The 27,841-nt window shown below is 35.4% G+C and overlaps 1 protein-coding gene across 15 annotated transcripts in view; it reads right to left on the reverse strand.

Annotated features, from left to right (window-relative positions):
* DLG1 (discs large MAGUK scaffold protein 1) overlaps positions 1-27,841 on the reverse strand; it is a 283,086-nt gene that overhangs the window by 88,630 nt on the left and 166,615 nt on the right. For all 15 annotated transcript variants that reach the window (XM_087439816.1, XM_087439818.1, XM_087439817.1 and 12 more), the window contains 5 exons: positions 16,779-16,829; positions 14,149-14,273; positions 11,904-12,073; positions 10,490-10,626; positions 5,835-5,979 (listed from right to left, as the gene is read on the reverse strand). In XM_087439816.1, the coding sequence (XP_087295942.1) occupies positions 5,835-5,979; positions 10,490-10,626; positions 11,904-12,073; positions 14,149-14,273; positions 16,779-16,829 (628 nt within the window). The remainder of the gene's footprint in view (positions 1-5,834; positions 5,980-10,489; positions 10,627-11,903; positions 12,074-14,148; positions 14,274-16,778; positions 16,830-27,841) is intronic.

A 27,841-nucleotide genomic window follows, 5' to 3' on the forward strand; every position in this document is an offset into this window, starting at 1 on the left:
ACTGGACATACACATGCAAACAAACAAAAAAAACAAATCCAGACATAAACCTTACAAAAATTAACTCTAACTGGATCACAGATTTACATGTAAAATGCAAAACTATAAAATTCCTAGACGATAACACTGGAGAAAATCTAGATGATCTTGGGTTTGGCAATGACTTTTTAGGTAGAATACCAAAGGCACAATCTATGAAAGAAAGAATTGACAGGCTAGAGACTTCATTAAAATGAAATGTTTCTGCTCTGCAAAAGACACTGTCTAGAGAATGAAAAGACAAGCCACAGACTGGGAGAATATATTTGCAAAAGACATCTCTGATAAAGGACTGTTAGCTAAAATATACAAAGAACTCAAACTCAACAAGACAACAAACAACCCAATTTAAAAATGTACCAAAGACCCTGAACAGACACCTCACCAAAGAAGATAGAAGAGAGCAAATAAGCATATGAAAAGATGCTCCACATCATATGTCATCAGGGAAATGCTAATTAAAACAACAAGATACTGCTGTACATCTATCAGAATGGCCCAAATCCAGAACACTGACAACACCAAATGCCGGTGAAGACGTGGAGCAACAGGAACTCTCATTCATTGCTGGTGGGAATGCAAAATGGTACAGCCACTTTGGAAGACAGTTTGGCTGTTTCTTATAAAACTAAATATATTCTTACCACACAATCCATCAATTGTGCTCCTTGATATGTACCCAAAGGTGCTGAAAGCTTATGTCCACACAAAAACCTGCTCACAGGTGTTTATCGCAGCTTTATTTATAATTGCCAAAATTTAGAAGAAACCAAGAAATTCTTCCATAGGTGAATGGATAAATAAACTGTGGTACATCCAGAGAAAGGGATATTCAGCACTAAAAAGAAAGGAGCTATCAAGCCATGAAAAGATATGGCAGAACCTTAGACGTATTTACTATGTGAAAGAAGCCAACCTCAAAAGGATGATTCCAACTACATGACATTCTAGAAAAAGCAAAACTACAGGAACAGTAAAAAGATGAGTGGTTGCCGGGGGGTTAGAGGGATGAGCAGGCAGAGCACAGGATTTTTAAGGCAGTGAAACTACTCTGTATGATACTATAATGGTGAATACATGTCATTATACATTTGTCCAAACCCACAGAATGAACACCACCAAGAGTGAACCCTAATGTAAACTATGGGCTTTGGGCAATGATGTGGCAATGTAGGTTCATAAATTGTAACAAATATACCACTCTGGTGGGGGATGTTGATAACAGGGAAGGCTGTGCATATGTGGGGGCAGGTAGTATATGGGAAATTTCTGTACTTTCTGCTGAATTTTGCTGTGAACCTAAAATTGCTGTAAAATATCAAGTCTATTAAAAAAAAAAAAAGTCTATGCCCTGACACTAGCTCAGATTTGTTATCCCAATTTATAATTATTCTTTTTAATGCACCATAAGAATAGAAAGCTGGTAAGAAGCAAAAATAAAAAATAAGCAAAAACTATCTACTGGTTCATTTCAATAATAAACGTCATTGATAGGTTGTAATTCTAACAAGAGCTAAAAACAGAAAACTATAAAGCTATTCCTGACCCAGGTAAGAAACACATCTCAGTTGCAGCTTCCAAAAACACAACACATCTGAATTATTTGCTGCATTACTGAAACACATAGAAAGCAATATTAAACTTTCTTGAGGCTTTAAGTATGATAGTTACAAAGCAATTCAAAATTTATCTGTAATACTTATTATTTAACCATCAATCTCTTCTTTCATTATATTACCGAGTGTATTCTATGGACAAAGCATTATAATACACATTGGGAGAACAAAAATGCAAGGATCCTTAGTTCAAATTACTATAGTGGCCAGACAGGTTAACATAAAGGAGTGAAGTTGCCCTGAGTGAAAGATAATAGGCAATGACTGGAACTATGGCGTACTGGAGAAAAAAATGTATACTCTATCAAAAGGAGGTAGCATCTATACATCTCTACCTCTCTGAAATCATAGAAAAAGGAAAAAGTCTACAACGTCTATTGATAGTATAGGGCTTGGAAGTCTAGTGTATCTTTGATATTATAGGTTTGCAGCGTCCCACAGCAGTTGTTTCTTGTCCAGTTCATATATAAAATGCTCTTTTGCATTTGAGCCAAAGGACTTTCTACCAACGGCTCTTGACTTTGAAAGTCCAAAGGCTTTCCTGGCTGATACGCAAGAGAATCTGTGATTTTCAAGGGAACTGGCACGTTGCCCTAAAGCAACAGACACTCGTGAATCTTTGCAATCACTGGCCTTTTTAAAGTCCAGTGTTTACTGATTTTTGACTCAAATTTCTGTGGTGCATTATCAAGTCTGGATGGAACAAAGCAACTGGACAAGAAATTCAGTCAACTGCCCAAGCCAGAAAATGTATCTTTTCCCTGCCATACTCAGACTGTGCCGTTATTAAATGGATCCTCGTTGGAGGAGTCATTCTCACATGTTAAGGCACAGTATTTCACACAGGAGGGACTAAAAATTAACGTTCCTATCAAAGAAATGACAGCCCCAAAGAAGAATCATATAAAACAACGCTATTTCCTATACCCAAAATCCTATATAAAAAGATTTCCCAGAGAACTACAAAATAAGGCAGCTTAATTTATTCTCCTTAGATATCAAGATTAACGACCCAAGCCCTCCAAGGTTTGGGAGAAAAGTAAGTGGAAGAGCTTGAAGTAAAAGTGGGAAGAGATTAGTGGCCAAATCAGAAGTTCAGCCTTCTAGCTGAAGAGAATATAACTTAAAAATAAGAAGATACAGGGGGCCGGCCTGGTGGCGTAATGGTTAAGTCCACACGCTCCACTTTGGTGGCCCAGGGTTCACAGGTTTGGATCCCAGGCGTGGACCTACGCACCGCTTATCAGGCCATGCTGTAGTAGGCATCCCACATATAAAGTAGAGGAAGATAGGCACGCATGTCAGCCCAGGGCCGATCTTCCTCAGCAAAAAGAGGAGGATTGGCAACACGTTAGCCCAGGGCTAATATTCCTCAGGAAAAAAAAAAAGAAAAAGAGAGAGAGAAGATATATATAATGCAAAAATACGTCAGCAGAGAAACTATGTTCTCTGTCAGATCTAATCAACCGTTTTATTCTTCGGTAATAAACCTACTTTTATTCCCAGGTACCATATTTTGGTTATTATACATATTTTGATTACAACCACAAGAGTATGGCCCCATTTGAGATCTATGGTCACAACTCAAACTACAATTTTGTGTTTTTCTCCAGTCATGTTCTGCTTTTTAGGGGAGAGCAATGGAGGAAGACAGCAGGTTGAATGAAGGAGGAGGGGGCAAAGGAGTAGAAGATATGTGCAAGGAAGTGAATATCACGACAAATCATGGAAGCTAAGCTACAAAAAAGTAGACAAGTGGAGACACAAGGGGGCAACCAAGTGATAGTGTTAAATGACTGAAGGTCAAAATGAGGATGAACTGTTAGAATAAGGGTAAATGAACTGAGGGATGTAGTCAGAGAATGGGATGACTTAAATCAAGATTTTAGAGGTGGTAAAGGTACTGATAATGATAAGATCTAAATTGTTATCTTGGAAGCAAGTATCCGAGCTGGAGTAGAGGCAGGATAGTTAGAAAGGAAGAAATCAAGAAACAAGCCGGTTGTTAAATGAATCATCAGTGTGGATTTTGGTTGGACATCACTAAGAATGACAACATGCATAGTAGTAGCAAGAAGGACAATGGGTCTGACCCTAAGATCTTCAGCGACTAAAGCCAAACTGCTGAGGAGGACACCAGATGACTAACAATATAAGGGATAGGCAGTAAGTTGAATAGTCTGATAGCAAGGGCTTCAGGAGAGTTGATATGTAAAAATCATTTTTGTAAAAAGTTTTAAACACAAAAGCTTTTTTAAAAACACAAATTATTTATGAACTGCATATATAGTATGAACATAGACTAGAAGTATACAACAAAATTCATAATTTTAGTTGCTTAACAAGAGAGGGGAATGGAAATAGAATGTTATACTTCAACTTTTTCACAACGTTCTATTAGTACAGTAACAGACGAAAAAAAAAAAAGGGAAAAAAAATCCTACCTATCCTTATAGGGAAAACAACTAATCCTTATTTAATTACTACTCCTTAAGACTAGCTCTTCTATTTTTTAAATGTCATATTATTGTATATAAAAACAGATAATTCGACAATAACATTTTTTTCAATTCAACATATTTGTAATAAGCTGCCTGGCTATTTGTATATTTGGCCATAATCAGGATACCAATTCTCAATTTGTGGAACAACTGTCATAAATGTGCACATAGTGGCCTTCAACAGATAAGGCAGCATAATAAATAAATAAAACTGATACTTAAATTGGTGAACAAGATATTTTTAAATATTTTTATTAAATAAAATAATAAAATACTATTATTGAATTTGCATCTCTAATCACAAATGAAAATACATAAAGCCCTTACGTATCTAGTTTGTATGCAAGACCAACTAAATGTTAAGAATTTTAAAAAGTAAAGCAAAGTTATTTTCTGACACAAACGAAGTAAAAGACATCATCCCTGTCCATTAAAGAGACTGAATACTATTAAGGAAAAAAATTCAGTTATACTTGAGTAATTAATGAATCAATGAGCATATAAGAAAGATCTATCACTGGAGAACAGTACATACATTTCAAAATATAATTTGTATTTAACTTATAATGATTAGTGATGGTAATGAACTTTTACAGTTTTAAAACTGGAAACACTGCCACTTACAAAATCACAAATATCTCTAAAATTCTACAATTTAAAAAAGGAAAACTTGGAAAAGCAGATTACAAAGAGTACGTTTAAGATCTTTACTACACATGGGTGCTTGTAATATCACCTCAATGCACTAAACAAATAAAACTTTCATTTTTCAACCAACACAAATACATTAAAAATATATTTAAATCTCACCTCAGCTTGTATATTAAAAAACTGAAAATCAAATAAGAAACTTAAAATCACATAAGTACTTCCATAATAATTCAATTGTAGGCAACACAATTGTATTACACACAAATATAGGCTAGGCAATATACTAGGAGCTTAAAGTACAGCTATTTGTGCTCACATAGTTGAGAGTATAGAAAAGCCTAAGTTTTAGAAATATTTTAAAGCAGTGTTCTCAAAGTGCAGTCCATGAACAAGCGGCACCAGAAGCATCAGAATTCCCTGGCTTGTTAAAAGAATTAATTGCTTGTTAAAGTAAATTTCTGTGCTCCATCCCAAAACTATTAGAACAAAACAATAATCTGCATTATTTGCAAATATCTTTGGTGATTATTATTTACATGAAAGTTTGAGAATCAATCCCTTAAATACTAAAAGTAATTACCGCTATAGAATAGTAAAGGTGACAGGTCCCCCCTTCTTATTATGATTCTGACTTAAAATTGATTTTTTTTTTTTGGTGAGGAAGATCAGCCCTGAGCTAACATCCATGCCAATACTCCTCTTTTTGCTGAGGAAGACTGGCCCTGGGCTAACATCTGTGCCCATCTGCCTCCACTTTATATGAGACGCTGCCACAGCACGGCCTGACAAGTGGTGCCTCGGTGCACGTCCGGGACCCGAACCCCGGCCGCCAGCAGCGGAGCACTGAGCGCTTAACCGCTATGCCACGGGCTGGCCCCTTAAAATTGATTTTTTAAAACTATCAAGTTAAAATGCTTAATAGTTCCTTTAAAAATATTTGTATAACATTTAAGTTTTATATTGGGAGGCTTTCTTTAAAATACATCACATCTCAGGAAATAGGATAGATTTAAGCAAACAGACTTACAGTTGGTGATATCCGGTGGTGCATAGCTGTCATTCATATACATACTCGTGGGTTTTGCCACTTTCAAATAAACAAAATCAGATGTGTTTTTTAAGGCAGTTACTGCTTCCTCATGAGTAACTTCTTCTAAACACACACTATTCACCTGAAACAAAATCCCAAAAGATTTATTTTAAAGCACCAAAAGATAGGGAAAATGCAAGAGTGATTTAAGGAATATAAAGGTGTATGGGAAGAAAATACCCATGTTTATTGTCTATGATATCAGGAAGTTGTTTATGATGATAAGTAAAGTTGTTTATGTATGCTAATGAAACAGCCAATCTTGATTCAAGCCCCTATTCTTCCCAATCCGCAAGCCTGAACCTCCTTCCACTCCCAGGGATTTAGGAATGTGTATGGGTATATTTTAGTTTTTGTTTGTTTTTTCTTTAAAGAAAATGAGACCATACTAAAGTTTTTGATCAGCAACTGGATTTTTAGTATAAGGTATCTTAAAGATCTTTCCATGTGGGGACACACAGAATTACTTCATTTTCAAAAGCTGTTGCACAGTACCTATTGTGTGGTTATATCATAATTTATTAGGCCATTCCAATATTAATATATATTTAAACTGTTCTTGTAAATAGATAGCTTTAGTAAATTAATATTCACTACCTCAGAATATGAGAGTGTTCATTTACTCAGACCTTTGCCAACAATGAATATTATCAATTTATTTTAAAAAGCCTGTAAAATGCTGCATGGTTTACTTTGTACATCAGTTATATTTAAATCTATACTTCTATTGTTAATAGTCAAAAGTTGAGATGTTTTTTCAATTATCGGTTGGCCATTCAAATATCGTATAGAAATGGAATTGATTTTTAGGTAGTGATGTTGTATCCTGCAACCTTGCTAAACTGGTTTACTAGTTCTATTAGTAGGTTCCTTAGGATTTTCTATATACAGTATGAAGCAATCTGCAAATATAGTTTTACTTCTTCCTTCCCAGTCTAAATGTGTTTTTCCTTTCTTATTGCCCTAGCTAGACTCTTGAGTACAATGTTGAAGAGAAGTGGCAATCTGTGTCTTTCTGGGAATTTGTCCATTTCATGTGAGTTATCTAATGTGTTGATGTACAGTCGTTCATAAATAAAAGTATTCCTATATGTTTCCTCTTTCATTCCTATTTTTAGAAATTTGAGTCTTCTTTTTTTCTTAGTCCGTATAGCCAAAGGTGGGTCAATTTTGTTGACCTTTTTGAAGAACCAAGTTTTGGTTTTATTGTTGATCTTCTCTATGGTTTTCCTATTCCCTACTTCATTAATTTCTGCTCTATATTATTTTCTTCCTTCTGCTAGACTTAGGTTTAGATTGCTCTTTTTGGTAAATTTTTTTTTTGCAAAAAAATAAAACACAATAAATGCTTCTAACATTTTAAATTACAATGTACTAAACAAATATTTGTTTTAGTATAGTTTTCATTTCCCTAGTTTTGTACCTTTATATCAACAGTAGGAGAATTTTTGATTTTGACAAAAATTTCTAAAGGTCACAGAACAACCGTAACTTTCCCCATTGATCATTAATATTGCTTTGCAGGGTTTCAGCTACATGGTCATTTTTATGGTCTCACACTACCATGTAGAGTAAAGACTGCCTGCATTTTGAAATACACAGCTGTGGTACACTGCTCCTTTGATAGACTGCAATGAGCCATGGATCTTGGTATTCACACCCTTGTAAAATCTCTTCCTACACTGAATCTTGCTTGGCCATATAACTAGCTTTACCCAATGAACATTAGTAACTGTGATACAAAAAGAGGACTGATAAATGCCACATACTGGAGCTTGCCTTCTTGGAAAGCTCACTCTTGGTACGTCTCTCTTGGAACTCGGCCACCATACTGTGAGAAACCCAACTTAGCCATGTGGAGAGGCCACTGGAGAATTAAACACCTGGCTAACACACCCCCACTTGAGCTTCCAGCTGATAGCCAATACCAAATTGACCGCCATACGTGAGCCAACTTGGAATTGGATCCCTGGCCCTAGTCGAGCCACTCCAGTTGACATTATGTGGAGTAGAGACAGGGTGTCCTGGCCAAACCCTACCCAAATTGCAGAAGTGTAAGCAAACAAATGATTATTGTTGTTTTAGCCACTAATTTTTGTGTTTTCTTATGCAGCATTAGAAAACTGATAAAAGAGCTGACAAGATTTGCTGAGGGATTCAATGTGAAGTATGAAATAAAGAAGATGATCCTAAAGTTTAGACTTGGGCAAATAGAAGGATCAAGTTCCCATTTAATGAGATGTGAAAACTGTAGATAAGAGAGATAAGAGGAATACCAAGACAGAGAGTGACCATTAGGCAAAATGGAAAAAGTGCCTGAAGAAGTAGGAAGGTGTGTCAAATGCCTGATACGTCAATTAAGATGAGAACTAAGAATTGAATAATTTCAGTGGAATTACAACAACAAAAGCTTCACTAAATAGTAAATCAGCATAAATTGCTAGCTGCCTAGCACTAAAATTGATTCTGGAGAAACCAAAAAGAAAAACGTGGTACTCAAAAGATGAAAAAATAAAAGTGACAAACCCAGTGGAGAAAAAAGGCTGTTTTGAACTGGTATATGTGTCTGTGGGTGTGTCTGTGTTTGTGTGTGGGTGATGATGATGGGGTGTTGGTTGTAGCTTGGGGAAAAAAGCAAGTCATAGCTGTGAGAGGATAAGATAGAGAAAAGCAGTTCAAGGTCAGCTCCTCCGTCTTCCCCATCATGAACTCAAAAATAATCCATCTATCTTCTTGCTGCAACAACAAGCAGTCCTTGCTACAAGCTGGACAGCATGTAGAACAAAGGAATTGTTTCTATAGTGCTGATGAGAGTGTAAATTTTTACAAGCGGTTTGGAAAAGAATATGTTTTTGTTATAATGTTACTAATAGGATACCCCACAATCCATTAAATTCCATTCTCAAGTCAATAGGTGAAACTCTAGTCCATGTTCAGCCGAACACACAGTAGCTCTACCTAGCAGAATTATTCACAATACTAAAAAAAAAGGAAATAACCCAACTTACCACTCTACCAGACCTAGTTTATGTGCCTTTTAAGATGCACTTGAGCCTACCTGCCCACTAGGTCTTGGCTGCTTGCTTAGTGGCGAGTCCTGGCTACTGCTACTCTCACCTTGTCTCCTACCTAAATTACCACCTCTTTCAGCCTCTCTGGAGTAAGGGCTGGGCTTGGGAAAGGCTGATGTGCTCCACATTGTGAGAGCTGTAACATGTTAGAAGCCCATGTCTGACCTGTCTAGACCACTGAGGCTCTAGCTCTTCCCACCACTTCCGGGTTCAGGGGAAGTGCTGGGCCACGAACTAAGGGAGCTGGCTTCTCTAGCATTTGCCCAGAGGAAGTAGGTAACACAGCCCACAAATTTGGGACAGTTAACCCCCAGGGGGTAGACTTTACCTAACAAGAGACAGGAGACCAAAAGGGGCCAGCGGATAAATTCTTTCTTTTCCCCGGACAGCTGTATCTAAGGTTGAGTGGTTCCACATCACCTGCATGGAAGACTGTCCTACATGACAAGCATCAGCCACATTTTCTTATGAAATTATAGCCAGCTCAGAAACAACACCTTGTATTGGCTTTCCCTCATTCTCTGCCTCACTCTTCATTTCCACTCACTCCAGCTTCTCTGAGAGTACACTTCCCTACAATACCATAGCACACCAATTTTTCTTCAGGTTTTGTTTTTCTAGGGAACACGGGCTAAGACAGTTATCGATGAAGATTGGATAAATAAATTGTGGTACAGTCCCAGAATAGAATATTATATAGAGGTGAAATGAATAAATTTCAGCTCTATGCAACAACAGGGATGAATCTCAGTAAAACAATATTGAGTAAAAAAGTATTAAAAGACTATATACAGCACAATAGCCTTCAAAAGTTTTCAAACCAATTAATACTAAACAAAATATTTAGGGCCGGCTCCGTGGCTTAGCGGTTAAGTGTGCGCGCTCTGATGCTGGCGGCCCGGGTTCGGATCCCGGGAGCGCCCCGAGGCACCACTTCTCCATCCAACGTGAGGCCGAGTCCCACGTACAGCAACTGGAAGGATGTGAACCTATGACATGCAGCTATCTGCTGGGGCTTTGGGGGGAAAAAACTGAATAAATAAAACCTTTAAACAAAATATTTAGGCATACGTATGTGATTAAACAATGTTTAGAAAGCAAAGGAATGAGAAACAAATTGTTGATATGGGTTAGGGAATGCCTTGAGCAGTTTTCATTATATTATAAATAAAATAAAGTCAAAAAAAGGAAAAAAGAAGGTGACACAGAAATGAAGGATGACACTATGTTATAAACCTAAGGATTATGATTAAACAATTCTGTGCATCCAAGCCCCTAATGCTTCAACAAAAAAGAGAAGGAAAAGGGAAAAAAAAAAAAGAATAAAAGAGAAGGAGAGGGAAGCTGGTAGAGCAAATAAACAGGCAAATAAAGATAATAACCAAAAAGCATTTTTTATTTTGACTAAAGCAAGGCTAGTATTCACTCATTTAAACATTTCTGGCATGTAGAAATTTCAGAGTCTGTCAGGAAAAAAAGACATCAAAATGATTTTTATAACAATAGATTTCTCATACTTACTGCTAAAAGTTTATCTCCAATTTGAAGTTTACCATCTTTATGTGCTGCGCCTCCTTCAATTATTTTGGTAACATAGATACTATTATCCCCAGGAATATGTTGATTTCCAACACCTCCAGCAATGCTGAATCCAAGACCTGTTTGGAAAACACTAGTTTTAGAATCTCATCGATAAATGTGAACCTAAGTCCAGAAAGAACTGGCTGAAAACTAGAAGGTGATAATTTCATCACACTGATGTTTTTTAAAATAGAAAAGAACCCATTTACCTACTTTTTAAATCCTAAGTATTTGTTCTGCAAGCCGGGGACAATTATAAACATAAGTGCTCCTATAGTTACAAATAAGTTCCTTTTTTCTTCAAGGTTACTTCTTAAATCTCTTTGTAAATGCATATGTCAGTTCAAAGACACACTGTAAAATTATGTTTCACTTTTGTTTCCATCATAATTGTGTATCTTACTAGCACTTTTTTTTTTTTTTGAGGAAGATTGGCCCTGAGCTAACATCTATTGCCAATTTTCCTCTTTTTCCCCTTTTTTCTCCTCAAAGCCCCATTAGCTAGTTGTACGTCATAGTTGTATATCCTAGTTGCTCTACGGGGGACACCGCCTCAGCATGGCTTGATGAGCAATGCGTAGGTCTGCGCCCAGGGTCCAAACAGGCAAACCCCAGGCTGCCAAAGCAGAGCGCCTGAACTTAACTGCTACAGCACTGGGCTGGCCCCTTACTAACACTTTTAATACTTTCACAAGATTAAACCAACTGAGAAAAAATAATAAAATTGTCTGTTGGTGGTGGGCAGAACTAACGGCTTCAGAAATGTGAGTAATTTTGTTCTTTTCCCAATATTCTACGAATTAATTTTAAATAAGGAATTTCTGTAATTCATAAATCCCATAGCTTCACAGTACCAGACGAATTTGTAGCTCTCTATTCCTTTTTTCATTTGCTGGAATACCACCTCTTCCGTGAAGCCACAAATGAGAATCAATATTTCCATTTATCTTCAATCCCATCAATATTTTCAAAATTTAGAAATCACGTCTTAAGAGTCCTCATTGCAGAGGTAACTGCTAATGACACACTTATAAATTTTCTTCTTTTAACTTAGCCTGTGTATCTGCATTTAATGTACTTTGTAGATGAATGATTAAGTTAATATCTTAATGTACTTTGTAGATGAATGATTAAAAGTTAATATCAACACTATACATGACTTCAAAGTGTTTAGACAGAATTCTACTTAAGACAAAAGTCAGTAGAAATAACAGAAAAACTCTAAAAATTCACACAAGTTCTGCAGATCACCAGTATTGCTTTCTTAGAATGTGTGTCATAAATAACTTCGTAGTTACACTTAACTCAGAGATTTCTTACCTAATCATCTGTCTTAGTTTGATTTATTTCATACCTTTAGGACCTTTAATGAGCTTTATTTCCATTATTTTTTCTGATATTGGTTTTCGTCTTTTTACATACAATCGTACGATAGACCCTGCTTCTTTCAATGCTTCAACTGCTTTACTATGTGTTACATCACGAACATCTACTTCATTTACTCGCAATATACAGTCATTGACCCTGAGAAAAAAATAAAACATTAAAAATTAACATTAAATATTAAAAATATAAATATCAACTTTCTTTTTTTGTAAGGAAGACTGGCCCTGAGCTAACATCCGTTGCCAGGCTTCCTCTTTTTGCTGAGGAAGATTAGCCCTGAGCTAACATCTGCGCCCATCTTCCTCTATTTTGTATATGGGATGCCGCCACAGCGTGGCTTGATGAGCAGTGTGTAGGTCCGCACCCAGGAGTACACAAACTTAACCACCATGCCACCAGGCCAGCCCCCTAAATATCAATTTTTCACTTTGCCAATTATTTCCTGTCATTTTCATTTTTAAGGTAGAGAGAATTATTTATTACTGGAGAATATACAAAAGACAAAAATACATGCTAAATTCCAATGTATCAAATACCCATATAAATAAACACAAACATTTCCCAAGGGCCAGTAAAAGAAAGAATGCAAATAATAGATTATTACACAAAAATATTAAATAATTATGACAGCTGCAATTTGTATGCTTATTGCATGCTTATTATGTGTAGGCATTGATACTTTACAAAAATAGCAAATATTTATTTAGCACTCACTACGTCAGGTACTTCTTTTAGTGTTTTAACCCTTACAACAACCTATAAGATGGATACATATTTATATCCCTATTTTACAGATGGAGAAACTGAGACACAAAGAGCTTAAATAACTTTCCCAAGGCCACCCAGAGAATGACTGACAGAGCTGTGATTCAAAGATAAAAAAATGAGGTTCAGACTAAGTAACTACCTTAAGGTCACAGAGATAGTAAGTGGCAAAAACAGACTAATTCATTGATTTATCCAAAAATAATTTTCTGATTGCCTTTTCCAACCTAGACAGATTTTAAGACATAAAGTTCATTATTGAAATTTATATGAAGTTAAAGATTACATCAATTATTAAAAGGCTTCTCATATAAATAATTTATCTAATTTGACATAGTAATACATTTTTTTAAAGTTTGATTTATTCCTAGTCTTAATTTTTCCTCCTAGTTCTGGTCCCAGTTTCAATTGCACAGTATTCCATCAGGGGAAAAAACAACAACAAAAAAAGATGTTCATCTCAAATTGGGCAGGGAAGAGGAACAAAACACAATTAAAATATTAAAACTGATCCTGGTAATTATCTAATTAACTTTCTTTAGAGGAAAGAAATTCTATATCCAAAAACAGTGATACCTTAGAGTTATTACCATAGATATGTTCTTCAGTGAAACTTATGGAACATTAATTTTTCATAAGAAGCATAAATAAAAGGCCAGTTAACAGAACCAGGAAGTAAATGTCTACATTTACATGAATGATCAAATTATTAATTTTATATCTAATTTCATTAAATACCACCTGTCATATCCAATGACAAGTAAAGTTTAAAACTGAACAGCCGCATAAGGTACCAATAGCCTTAAAATAAGATATTGTTTTTAACAGACCATACAAAATCCTCATTCTTAAAACTTTAGATTGTCACCATATATGAAAAACAACAAACAAGAGAATAGGAAAAGTGTCATAATCCATGGCCTAAGGATTAACAAAGTATGCTAAAGATATCTTCTGGAATGGGACACTAAATTTAAGCAAGAGACCAATGTTACTTTCTTCTACTCAATTAAGAAAATATGTTAATTTATTTAAAGTTTGCATAATCTTTTTTCTTTACAGTATGAAACAAACTCAGATATATATAATCCCCTTATCTTAAATAAATTTATATGTTTCCCACCCAGAAAATAAACGGAAAACATTTTGTGAATGTATCTGAAAATACAAAGGGAAATCTCTAATTTTTATAAATTTGCTTACATTTAAACCATCAATCAAATTTATTATTAAAAATGTTAAAATATCTAAGATAAAATTGAATTCTTAAATGAAAAGAAGAAAACAATGCTTAGAGCACAATTATCTCATTCATTCACTTGTTATTTGAGCATCTATGTTACATAAGTTATGAAAGTATTTTTTATTTTTACTTATGTCTGTTCAGTTTGCCTCAAGAAAAATATACAAAGTGGGTTCAGTATCACAACATAAAGTGCAAAACATACCGCAATCTCCCGTCTTGGGCAGCTGCTCCCCCTGCAATAATTTTGGTAATGAAAATACTTGAGTCATCTCCAATGTGTGGGTTGTCCGTACCTCCTGCAATGCTGAAACCAAGCCCTGAATTTCCCTGGGGAAAGAGGAAAAAGAATTCAAGACTGAATAACAATTACCTTTATTGATAGGTTCTTGTCATTATAAGACCTGGATCCTGTGTTAACACAGGGAACACACACACACAGGTATATGTGTAGGGAATATGAAGATTCTAAATTAGGAAATATAAAGAAAGCTCTTTATTCTCTATGAAGAATTCAGAGGCATTACTGTTGAGTAGGTGAGGTTGAAGAACATGTACTGAGTACTTTTGGAGTCTAGTCTACAGTTCTTTCTTTAAAAGTATGTGCAACTTGTCCTTGGATCAGTCACCCATCTGTAGAGGTGTCACTACATCTTTCTTCCAGAGTGCATCTCCTGTTTGGTAAGGCAAATCTCTACTAAGAGAAAAACACTCAAGTGATCTTTCCGCTGCTATTATTTCTGAGTAGGTAAAACCTTCTTCTGCTAACTTTGCTATCAGCTTATTTAAAAATCACCAAATTGTATCCGCTAAGTAACAGTTGCCATCATCCTTGATGTGTTGAACCAAGACACCTGACTAGCAAAAGGCATTTTTTAATACTGAAAGCCTAACCTGAGAACTTAACATGGGTGAGCTTTCTTGACAGCAAAGTCAATTTTGCCAAAGCAGAGCTACTTTTTCCTTGTTTTACATACTGGATTTCTGAGTAATATTTTCATTGAAGAAAGGGCTCTACTGCTACAAAAAGTCTTTAAGAACAATTGTTCTAAGTAATAGTGTTAAAAAATGTTTATTTTCGCAAGAATATTCTAACTCTGGCTTTCAGGCAACTCAAATAAGTGGATATATCCAGACCTATTACTTAACTGTTGGTATTAAATAGCTTAAACAGTCTCTCTACTATGATATGTCCTAAAATTCTATTTTAATAAAATTTTTTTTCCAGTTTAAACTCTTGAAGAGCTACTAGAGTCTCAATAACAGTATCAAAAGGTTGTGAGGTTACCAAGTTACTCAGGTACTCAAGTTCTTTTTTCATATGCTTTTTAAAAATTGAGATATAATTTACATATAACATTGTGTAAGTTTAAGGTGTACAACGAGTTGATTCAATACATTTATATATTGCAATATGATTACCACTGTAGCTTTAGCTAACACCTCTATCACGTCACATAATTATCATTTCTTTTTTGTGGTGAGAACATTTAAGATCTAGTCTCTTAGCAATTTTGAAGTGTATAATACAGTATTGTTGACTATAATCACTATGCTGTGCATTAGATCTCCAGAACTTATTCATCTTCTAGTTGCAAGTCTGTACTTTAATAACAGCTCTCCAATCCTGGTACTCGAGTTCTTTAATCAGCAAAAAATACAACATACAGTCATGACTAAATAAAGAAATGTAAAAGGCACTGAGAAAGAATGAAAAATGAATAAGATAAAAAGTTAGGATTATATGTCAATTATATCACAATAGGCTGGGGAAAAAACAAAACAACAAAATACCATATTAAAATACGTACAATATATTAACACTGGGTTTACTTGAAAATTACTCCGTCATCCACCTCGAACAGGTGACCCAAATTTGGGTAGCAGGCAGTATAGATCTATTACACATGTAAAAGACCCTCTCAGGTCTATTTTCACTCAGAGTCTATTCTGGCAAATCTAATTAGCTAGGATTTTAGTCTTAAATATACAGACTTTCAGCTACTTTGGAAATTTACTTGTGTGGAACACTTCATTTCCCCCAGTGCTGGTCAGACAAGGCGGCATTACTAAAATACAGTATCAATTGAACGCAGAAATTCTTAAGGGGAAAATATTCAAGAAAATTTACACATCTGAATTGTACCCTTAAGTTATTTTCTGACTGGGGGAGCATATGATAATAAAGTTTCAATAGGGTCTTGTCCATTAGAACTATGGCTATTAATTTTGCTAGGGAAGAAAACTGATACAATGACCATGTTACTAGGATACTAAAAACTTATTTAAAAATAAATATTTTATCATAAGAAAAATAAATAATAAAATTAAAAACAAAGAAAAATCTGAGAAACTGTTAGTCTAGAGAAGCCTAGGGAGACATGATAATTAAACGTAATATGGTATACACTGGAAGAGAAAAACATAAAAACTAAGGAAATCCAAATAAAATATAGACTTTAGTTAATAATAATGTATCAATATTGGTTCATTACTTGAAACAAATGTATTCTAGTAATGTAAGATGTTAACAATAGATAAAACTGAGTCCAGGGTAAATGGGAACTCTCTGTACAACTTTTCTGTAAATCTAAAACTACTTTAAATAAAAAGTTTATTTTAAAGAAAAAGGTTATTAAAGAAAAGTAACATGTTCTGAAAATACCATGGCTAATTTTATGATATGTGAACTTATAAAAGAAACTAATACTACATAGTTCTGTTTTTGAAAGATATTCTCCCTTGAATTCTATATTAAAGAGCAGTGTATTTAAAGAGTTCTTTAAAGCACCAGATTTACACATAAAAGAACTTAAGATAATTAATAGTTTTTACCCTTTCAAGTGTGATTTCTTCATATTCATAATCTGCATCAGTGCCATTAACCTAATGGGGGAAAAAAGAAGTAGCATAGAAACTTAGAGTGTAAAATTTGAAACAGCAAGACTTAATTTTTGCATGACTTATTAATGAAAATCTGTTAAATGTGATAGCAGCCAAATAATATAGCTTTATTTAAAACATTTTAAGGAAGATTTTTAAGGAATGACAGAGTGCAAATGTGATTAATAAATTGACATTTATGGTATTACAACTTTCAAATATAAAAAGAGTACATATTCAGCTTTATTTTAATATTATTGAACTCTGACTCTTTTCTCTGCCTTGATCCACACATCTAAGCAGTCACCAATTCTTACTGATTTGAATATTTCAATTTTTCTGAGAACCATAACCTCTTCATTCTCATTTCTATTACCTTGTTTCAAGCCTTTGTTAATCTCCTCTGGACTACTGCCAATGTAATCTACTCAATCTCTTAGATTAGTATTCTCCACTGCCCAAATCATTCAAATGTGTCTTACACAGATGTCTTTTTGGAGCCCATGTCTAATAACAAACTTCCTCCAAAACTTCCAGAAATTCTCATACAAGGCTCTGCATGACTGACCCCAATCTATCACTCAGCTTCATTCTTAGCATACATATCTCTTGTCTTCATGAGCCTTACATACCATCAGATTTGAATGACTTGCTCTTTCCTTTACATATCCTGCAAGTTCCCACCTCCACATCTGTTACGTTAGTGCTTCCTCTGTCACATTAGTGCTTCCTCTGTCACAAATTTCACTTAAATATTTCATGTCCAAATCTGATACACTGGTGATTCAAGTTCTTGCTCACATCTTACAGACCAATCACTTTCTCTTATTCCTTTCAATTTATTCTGTATTCCCTCCTGGAAGAAGTAATTCTCACAGTGAGGGCTACTGGTGAAAGGTGAGTAGTCCTTGGAATCACATTAACTGGAATTCAAATTATTGCTTTAACATTTTTGGCGACATGAGGCTGGGCAAAGTTCTCAATCTTAAAATCTCAAATAGGGATTGTGATCAACTGCATTTCTCTAGATGCCTCCTGTCTTCCATCCCACATGCCCTTTTGCAATATGACTAAACCATCTTACCATCAAGAAACGTTATCTATTTCCCCTTCCCTTAGATCTAGACAGTGCTTAGATGAGCTTTGTTAAAAAGAATGTGGCACAATTGATGCTGTGTGGCTTCTGAAGCTAGGTCATGTGATGCCTTGTAGTGTTTGCTTTCGTCTTAGAATGCACTTTCTTAGAACCCAACAGCTATAATGTGTGGAAGCTCAAACAGCCTATGAGGATATTCAAATAGAGGAGAAGCAAGGCCCTTGGCCAAAAGCACCAGCTGTACTCCTATCCAGCAACCAGCACCCACTGCCAGCCATGTGAATGAGACTATTTGGGAATCTTCCAGCCCTTTCCAGTGCCCCAGCCAACACCATGTGAAGCAGAAGAACCATCCAGTTAACCCAGAAAATCATGAGAAATAATGAACTGTTGTTTTTTAAGCCACTATGTTTCAGGGTAGTTTGTTACACAGCAATAGAATAATGAAACAATGGAAGAATGAAATCGGTGTAAGCTACTTTGTTCTCTTGAACTATACCATAAGAAAGCAACCCTTAATTCAGGTCCGATTCAGGGGCTAGGAGTTTTTCTCTGGAGGGCTTTTGAAACGCATCTCTACTACTTTTTTGGGTTCTTAATTCTTACGGCTGTAATGGATTCAAACCCAACTGCTACTTTCTTTCTTCTTTCTCACCTACGAGATTTTCTTCTCGTTTCTGAGATATGTCAAAAATGTGTGTGTGTGTGTGTGTGTGTGTGTGTGTATATTTTTTAAACCTATGATTTCTATACATCTAGAGTGCAGGAGGGTTATGCATATGAATATCCTGCCAACTTGACTGAAAGTCCTTTGTTTATGAGTAAAAATAAAAAATCCATATCTGCAGCTATATCACTTTTCTTATTCTAAAGGTTATTTGTATCTTTTTCTTGCTCAGACTTGCTAAAAGTCTATCAGTCTTTATCAAGAAGTAGTTTTAACATTACTGATTAATCTATTACATTCTACGCTATTACTTTCTGCTTTTATTTTTTGTTGTTAGTGCCACTGAGTCAATTCCCACACCTAGCGACCCTGTGTACAGCAGAGCAGAACCCTGCCTGGTCTTTTTGGGCCATCCTCTCACCTTCTGGCACTATATCAGACAATGCTCAGTTGCTATTCATATGGATTTTGTGGCCAATTTTTTGGAAGTGGGTGGCTAGGTCATTCTTCCTAGTGGTTTTTAGTCTGGAAGCTCTGCTGAAACTTGTCCACTATGGGTGACCCTGCTGGTATTTGAAATACTGGTGGCATAGTTTTCAGCATCACAGCAACACGCAGCTGCCACACAGTGTGACAACCGACAGACGGGTGGGTGTGGTTCCCTTACTGGGAAAGGAACCCAGGCCTCAGCTGTGGGAGCTCTGAATCTTAACCACTAGACCACAAGCACTGGCTGCTTTTATTCTTATAAATTCTTTATTCTTTCTTTAGACACTTCTTTTTTAAAGCTTCTTGAGTTAAATGCCCAATTCACTTGCTCATTACTCCTTTCTATTTTTAAAAACATCCAACATATTAAAGTTAAATTTTCTTCACCATATGTCTTTGGCCAAATGCCAAAACTGCTACACTGGGCTCTATTTTTGTTCATTTGTTTATTTCTAAATAGTCTGAAATTTTATTTTGCAAAACATTCCCAAGTGAGTGTGCTTATTCGGCCTTTTTTGGTGTTAATACGTAAAATTTGTGTATTTTGATCTTATGATTTAAGGAATTTGCTTTAAGGAATTTGAGATTTTCACCATTAAGCCTTCTCAAAAGGTAGGCACTTAGTCAATGTCCTTGGCACTTAATTTAATGCCAGCTCATGATGTATTGATATCTGGTCAGGATTCCAGGTAGTAAAGACTGATGTAAAAGAGGTGAAAAGTGAGAAGGCCATATGAACCCCAAAAGACTATTCCTAAACCCTCAATAACTTGAAATGGTCTGATAATTTCATACATAGAGACAATTCAATAACAACATTAAACACATTCACACCGGGCTTCTAAATGCCAAGAGTACATTACCAAAAACACAAATTACTCTGCAAGTACCACTCCATTAACAGTAAAAGTGAAAAAAGCAATGGTGGTGTAATATTTCAAAACAATATGGTTTCCAGCAAAACTAGAAAATGATTGGTTTGCTTAGTTTTCTTTTTATAATATCTCTACAAAATGTGGCTTCCAATAAGAAAGAAATGCTTGGCTAATGGGTTTATTACTCTCAATTAACAGGATAGAGTGAGAAGTAAGGTGGGAACCAAATTAGAGAAGAGAGATCAGTTTTTAGACAAAATGAATATATTACTGACAAAATGTTTTTTTTCTCTTTAAAAATAGAAGAGAATAGATTTAGAATACTTCCTGAGAATTGTCACTGCTAGTATTTTCTAGATTTTGAATTTATTCCTATCAACAAAATGGGATTGTGTATAGGGGGTGAAAGTTGGAGCAGAAACTAGATGTAGACTGGGCCTGATTGTGAAAGGTTCCAAATGCTTTCCCAAGGAATGAGAAATATTCTCAGAAGTTTTTGAGCATCAAGTAGGTTTAATAGGTTTTGCATAAAAAGAACTATGGCAGTATGGAACAGAAATGGAAAGAAACTGGAAAAAAGTCAAGTGGTAAAGAAGTTATGGTAATAGTCTGGGTAAGGCAAAAATTCCAAAGACGTTTAAGAATAGATGGTAAATTCCTAAAAAAAATCCTAACAGTGGGGAAAAAAATCCCACGAAGCCGTAACTAAGAACAACTAACCTATAATAAACTTGACCAGGAAAAGAAAAATCAGATTATACAACATATATCAAAGGTAAGTTGTATTCTATTAATTCCATTCTATCTGGTTTTGGACCAGACCTACGCTGCATTAAAGATGTTTTATAACATGTTTTATTACTTGGTGGGGAAATCCCCCACAATTACTTTTATTTTAAATTTTACTTGGCCATTCTTGAGTTTTTACTTTTCTATATCAACACTGTCCAACAGAAATTTCTGTAGTGATGGAAATGTTCTATAATGTGCCTTGTCCAAAACAGGAGATACTCCCCACATATGGTTACTGAGCACTTGAAATGTGGCTAGTACAACAGAGAAACTAAATTTTAAATTTTAATCAATTTAAATTTAAATACCAATATGTAGCTAGTGGCTACTGTATTAGACGATGCAGCTCTAGATGAATCATTAAGTCCATCTCCATCCCTCTAAAACACATGTACACATTCTCGCTCTCTCTCCTCCTTCTCCCTTTTTTGGGGGGCTATGACTTACTATAACAAATTTACAGATTAATCTGAGGAAAATGATGATCTCTACATTATCTTCCTGCTCCGCAACAAGATCTGCTCTCTGCTTCTCAGGTATTCTTTTATGACATCAGTAAAGTTTTATAGTTTTCTTACTACAAACTCTATAAATTTCCTGTTAAGCTGATTGCTAGGTATTTCATATTTTTTGTTGATAGAGTTAATGGACTCATATTTCCAACTGGTCATTGCTAGTATATTAGAATAGCATTTATTGTTTAACTTTTAAGTTGTATAAGTTTTTCTTTTTTTTTTTTTTTTAAATCTTCCTCCTAGCTAAGCAGATCCCCTCGCTGCCTTCTTTTTTTTTTTTTTTTTTTTTAAGATTTTATTTATTTATTTTTTCCCCCAAAGCCCCAGCAGATAGTTGTATGTCATAGCTGCACATCCCTCTAGTTGCTGTATGTGGGACGCGGCCTCAGCATGGCCGGAGAAGCGGTGCGTCGGTGCACGCCCGGGATCCGAACCCGGGCCGCCAGCAGCAGAGTGCGTGCACTTAACCGCTAAGCCACTGGGCTGGCCCTAAGTTTTTCTTTTTTAACACAGTTTACTTTAATTATGGGTACACACATGCCAGAAAGAAGTAGGGGAAAATTTATAACACAGATATGCTCAATCCCTTATTGACCCAAAGATTTTAATTTTCTAATCAGCCTACACTAATATATTCAAACAGGACAGACAAATCCTATTACATAATAAGTATAAGACTTGCCCAAAGGAAGATAAAAAGAAGCCTAATTTACTAATTCCCTGTTGTTTAGGTTGAATTCAGTAATACCATTCTAACTATAGAGTAACATATTGAAATTCAAGATTTTATCTATCAACATTCATATGACTCATGGTTCATATTACTGCATAATCTCAGGCAAGTAAAAACCTCAAAGTCTATACCATCAGAAGGTGAGAATCTAAAAATAAAAATGTATTGGGAAGAAGAAAATGTTCTTCCTGATGAAAAATTAACGTAACTAAATACAAAGTATTAACACCAAAAGAATTTACTTAAAAGTTTTTCCTAAATAATGAATAGCCATTTAGGTTGATTTTAAAATATTGCAATTATCAATTATACTACATATGGAAAAACTGAAGCTCTTAGTATGTAAGAAAACTACCCAAGTCTAATCAAATGAACTTTCCTAACCTTCAGTGTTCATGGTCTGTCTTTAAGGAAAATAAACACAGGAACAGATGGGAATTACTTCAGCAAATTATCTCATTTCCACCTCATTACTGGAGCCAGTAAGAACTCGAGAATTTTTGTCCTTAATTTTGCCTTCCCTTAACATTTTTACTATTTAAGGAAAGAACAGGAATGCATAGAAAGAAAATCAAAACACCAGTGCCAATGAAATTATAATATTAATTAATACTTAAAATTGAGTACAATATATCATACTTAATGGTAAAAGATGGAAAGCTTTCTTCCGAGGATCAGAAACAAAACAAGGATGTTTGCTTTTGTCACTTCTATCAAAGATTGTATTGGAGGTTCTAGACAAGGATAATTAATTAGGCAACAAAAATAAAAGGCATCCTATTTGGAAAGGAAGAAGTAAAACGATTTCTATTTGCAGAAGACATATAGAAAACCCATCTCACGTGGAAAATCCAAAGGAATCTACACAAGAAACTATTAGAGCTAATAAATGATTCAGTAAGGTTGCAGGATAGAAGATCAATACCTAAAAGTCCATTGTATTCCCCTACACTAGCAATGAAAAATCCATAAATAAACTTAACAAAACAATTCCATTTACAATAGTATGAAAAGAATAAAATACTTAGGAATAAATTTGACAAAAGAAGTATAAGACTTGTACACCAAAAATTACAAAATATTATTGAACAAAATTAAAGATATAAACAAATGGAAAGACATCCTGTATTCATGGATTGGAAGGCATAATACTGATAAGATGGCAATACTCTCCAATTTTACCTACAGATTCAACTCAATCTCTATCAAAATTCCAGCTGCCTTTTTTGTTGTGTGCAGGAATTGATAAGCTGATCTTAAAATTAATATGGAAATGCAAAGAAACCAGAATAGCCAAAATAAACTTAAAAAGTTAAAGGACTTAGACTTTCTGATTTCAAAACTTATTACAAAGTTACCGTAATCAAGACCATGTGACACTGACATAAGGATACACATATAGATCAACGGAAGAGAACTAAGACTCCAGAAATAAATCCACATATTTATGACTAACTGATTTTCTACAAGGGTGCCAAGACCATTCAATGTAGAAAGAATAGTGTTTTCAACAAATGGTGATAGGACAATCAGATATCCACATACGAAAGAATGATATATAGTATCACACAATATACAAAATTAACTTAGATCAAAAACCTAAATGCAACAGTTAAAACCATAAAACTCTTAGAAGAAAACATAAGTGTTAAGTCCTCATGGCCTTGGATTAGGCAATGGTTTCTTAGATATGAAATCAAAAGCATAAGTGCCAGGTGCTGGCCCGGTGGCGTAGCAGTTACGTTTACGTGCTCCGCTTCTGGCGGCCCGGGGTTCGCAGGTTTGGATCCCGGCCATGGACCTACGCACCGCTTAGCAAGCCATGCTGTGGTGGCGTCTCATATAAAGTAGAGGAAGATGGGCACGGATGTTAGCCCAGGGCCAGTCTTCCTCAGCAAAAAGAGGAGGGTTGGCATAGATGTTAGCTCAGGGCTGATCTTCCTCACCAAAAAAAAAAAAAAAAAAAAATGTGGAGGATTGGCAACAGATGTTAGCTCAGGGCTAATCTTCCTCACACACAAAAAATAAAATAAAAAAAAACAAAAGCATAAGTGACAAGAGAAAAAGTATATAAATTGGACTTTTGTGCTTCAAAGGAGATTATCAAGAAAGTGAAAAGACAATCCACAGAATAGGAAAACATTTTTGCAAATCATATATCTGATAAAAAACTTGTGCCTAGAATATATTGAAAACTCTTACAAATTACTAATAAAAGACAATAATCCAATTAAAAAATGAGCAAACGATCTGAATAGACATTTCTCCAAAGAAGATATAAAAATATCCAATAAGCACATGAAAAGATGCTTAACATTATTAGTCACTGAATAAATGCAAATCAAAGCTATAATAAGATATCACCTCATACTCACTGGGATGGCTATAATAAAAAAGACCAACACTTTTGTTGATGAGGAATAACAAGATGGGTAAGGATGTGGAGAAACTGAAACTCTAATACATTGCTGGTGGAAATGTAAAATGCTGCAACTGCTTGGAAAACAGGTGGTTCCTCAAAACCCTAAACATAGAGTTATCTATATGACCCAGCAATTCCACCACTAGGTATATATCCAAAGGAATTGAAAGCAGGGACTTGAACAGATACTTGTATGCCAATGTTTATCACAGCATTATTCACATTAGCCAAAAGGTGGAAATGACTCAAGTGTCCACCAACAGAGGGACGAATAAATAAAATGTGGTATACATAGATAATGGAATATTATTCAGCCATAAAAAGGAATGAACTTCTGATACATGCTCAAATATGGATGAATCTTGAAAACATTACACTAAGTGAAAGAAGCCAGACACAAAAGGCCTCATATTGCATGATTCTATTTATATGAATGGTCCAGAACACACAAATCCATAGTGACAGAAAGTAGATGAACAGTTGCTAGAGGGTGAGGGAAGGGCAGAATGGGGAGTGACCGCTAATAGGCACAGGGCTTTTTTTATAGGGTGATGAAAATGTTCTGAAATTAGGAAGTGGTGGTGATGGCACAATGTTGTGAATAAACCAAAAATCACTGAATTGCGCACTTTAAAAGGGTAGATTTTGTGGTATGTGAATGTTTCAACATAAAATTTTTTAAGGTGAAAATGCAGAAAAAGGTGAGATATAAATGCAAATTAAAACAATGAGTTAATACACTTTCTTTTTAAAATTTTTTTTATTTATTTTTCCCTCAAAGCCCCAGTAGATAGTTGTATGTCATAGCTGCACATCCTTCTAGTTGCTGTATGTGGGACACAGCCTCAGCATGGCCAGAGAAGTGGTGCGTCGGTGCGCGCCCCGGATCCGAACCCGGGCCGCCAGCAGCGGAGCACGCGCACTTAACCGCTAAGCCACAGGGCCGGCCCTGAGTTAATACACTTTAAACATTATGTTTACAAAAGATGAAAAAGTTTATTAACGCACTGATGGTGACAGTATGGGATAAAAACATTGATACTTTTTATTTAAGTATAAATGGGTAAAACTGCATTAAGTGCAATTTGGCAATGATGATCAAATCTAAATTGACGCCCCCTGAGCAATCTGTGTATATGAATATATTCTGATTATATCCTTGTATACGTACACAAAAATATCTATACAAAAATTATCAGTAGCGTATTGATTTTACACGGTAAAAGTTTGCAAACAATACATATGCATAGACTGTTTATAGCAGGACATATTTGAAACTACTAACACTTTCTGCCATAGGCAAGGGGAACTGGAAGAATGGGAGCAGGGGTGGAAGAAAGATTTACTTTTCACTGGATATCTTTCTGTATCTTTTGAACTTTGTACAATATACATACTCAATTAATTACTTAATTTTGGGAAGTATGACGACTACAGCCAGAAAAAAAAAATGTGTTCTAAGGCAGCAGCTGCAACTTTTCTTATTTTTATTCATCAATACATAGCTAGTATTAAGTGATCAGGAAATTAACAAAGGAATAACAAGTTTAAAAACCATTCTGTAATATATTTTAAATTTTAGAATTAAATTCCTCAGTCTCTTAAAAGCTTAAGGTTGTCTTACTCAAACCAAACACGTGGTTTTTACCTGCACAAAGCAAGAGCCACACAGAATAGTTACTACCCAAACATCTCACACAGTGTTCTTTAAGTATGATAAAGTAGCCCACTGACCAATACTGTTTGGAGAACTGGAATGTATCTTATTTCCTTACATACAGAAAAGGGTTAACATAGCAGGTCTAAGGCTGCTATCTCTAGAAGGGTCTTGGCAGGCATTTGGGAAATTGATTTTAGGAGTGTTTCCACCATTCCCTAACTGAAAGGGTCCTTTACTGCGGCTAGACTTTGTAGAGACAATGCATTTTATGCTGAACACCTGCTTTCCTTCGGGGAGCCTGGACGTATGGTTATGTGCCAGACGGAGGGTGCCTATGTGACCAATCGCCAATAAAAAACTTTGCACTGACAGAGTCCATAATGTGCTTCCCTGGCCAGAAACACTGCACACATGTTGCTGCATTTTCATTGCTAGGGGAAAAGAGTGCTCTGCGTGACCCCTCATGGGAGGAAGAAAGTATAACGAAATCTAAACATGGATTCCACTAGACATACAGCCATTAACCTGACTACAGATCCTCACGTACTGCATAGCTGTAATAAATCTTAGCAATGAGTGCAACAATATGCTGAGTCTTGTGAGTCCTTCTAGCAAATCTCCCAACATGGGTAGTAAGTGGTCCTGGAGACCCCCAACATACCTTGCTTGGCAAGAAAAAAATTTTTTTGAATAATATGCCAAACAAACTTAAAATTATACAACTTTTACTCTAAATTTGCTGCTTAGTATGCTAATCTTGCTTTCAATTTGTTGACTTTTCCCCTAAAATGCATGTGTATTTATTTTCTTTGTTAATATTATCGTTTTCTGTTAGTTTTTATTTATTAACTTCCAGTTAAAAGAGTTTTAAAATCAAAATATTTAATCACTGACTCTGCCTTTAAGCAAAACACAAGTGAACAAAGGAACAAGTGAGGGAGAAAGAAATGTAAAGAAGAAAATATTGACAAAAGTACAAACAAAATTCTGCTTGACTAAGTATTCTACATCAGTGTGAAAGGTAACATTGACTGAAAAGAAGTAAAGAAGAGTATTTTTGGTTTGTATTAAGTATTATTATTTGAAGTTTTGCAAAATCCCAATATCTGATACATCCATATTCATATAAATACAAACAGAATATAAATCCAAATAAAAAAATTTTTTTTTTGGTGAGAAAGATTCGCCCTGAGCTAACATCTATTGCCAACCTTCCTCTTTCTGCTGAGGAAAATTGGCTCTGAGCTAACATCTGTGCCTATCTTCCTCTATTTCGTATGTGGGACGCCACCACAGCACAGCTTGATGAGTGGTGTGGCAGTCTGGCCCCGGGATCCGAACCCACGAACCCCAGGCCACCAAAGAGGAGCACATGAACTCAACCACTACAGCATCGAGCCAGCCCTAAAATGTTTTAAAGTAGAGACTGAAATCAACCACAGTTCAAAAATGGGAGAAAAGGATTTTTACAGTCTATGAAATTATGCGCCATTTGATTAAAAGAATGCATGGGCATTACTTTTATTTAAACATCTCCAAAGACATTTTCCTTTGGGGTGAAAAATGTTAGATCAGGGCTGGCCCGGTGGTGTAGTGGTTAAGTTCGCACGCTCCACTCTGGCGGCCCAGGGTTCACAGGTTTGAATCCCAGGCACAGACTGACACACCACTTATCAAGCCATGCTGTGGTGGCACTCCACATAAAAAATGGAGGAAGATGGGCACAGATGTTAGCTCCGAGTCAATCTTGCTCAGCAAAAAAAAGA

Source organism: Ceratotherium simum, chromosome 15 (assembly GCF_057802395.1).
Source record: "Ceratotherium simum simum isolate JZ-2026a chromosome 15, ASM5780239v1, whole genome shotgun sequence".
Lineage (NCBI taxonomy): Eukaryota > Metazoa > Chordata > Mammalia > Perissodactyla > Rhinocerotidae > Ceratotherium > Ceratotherium simum.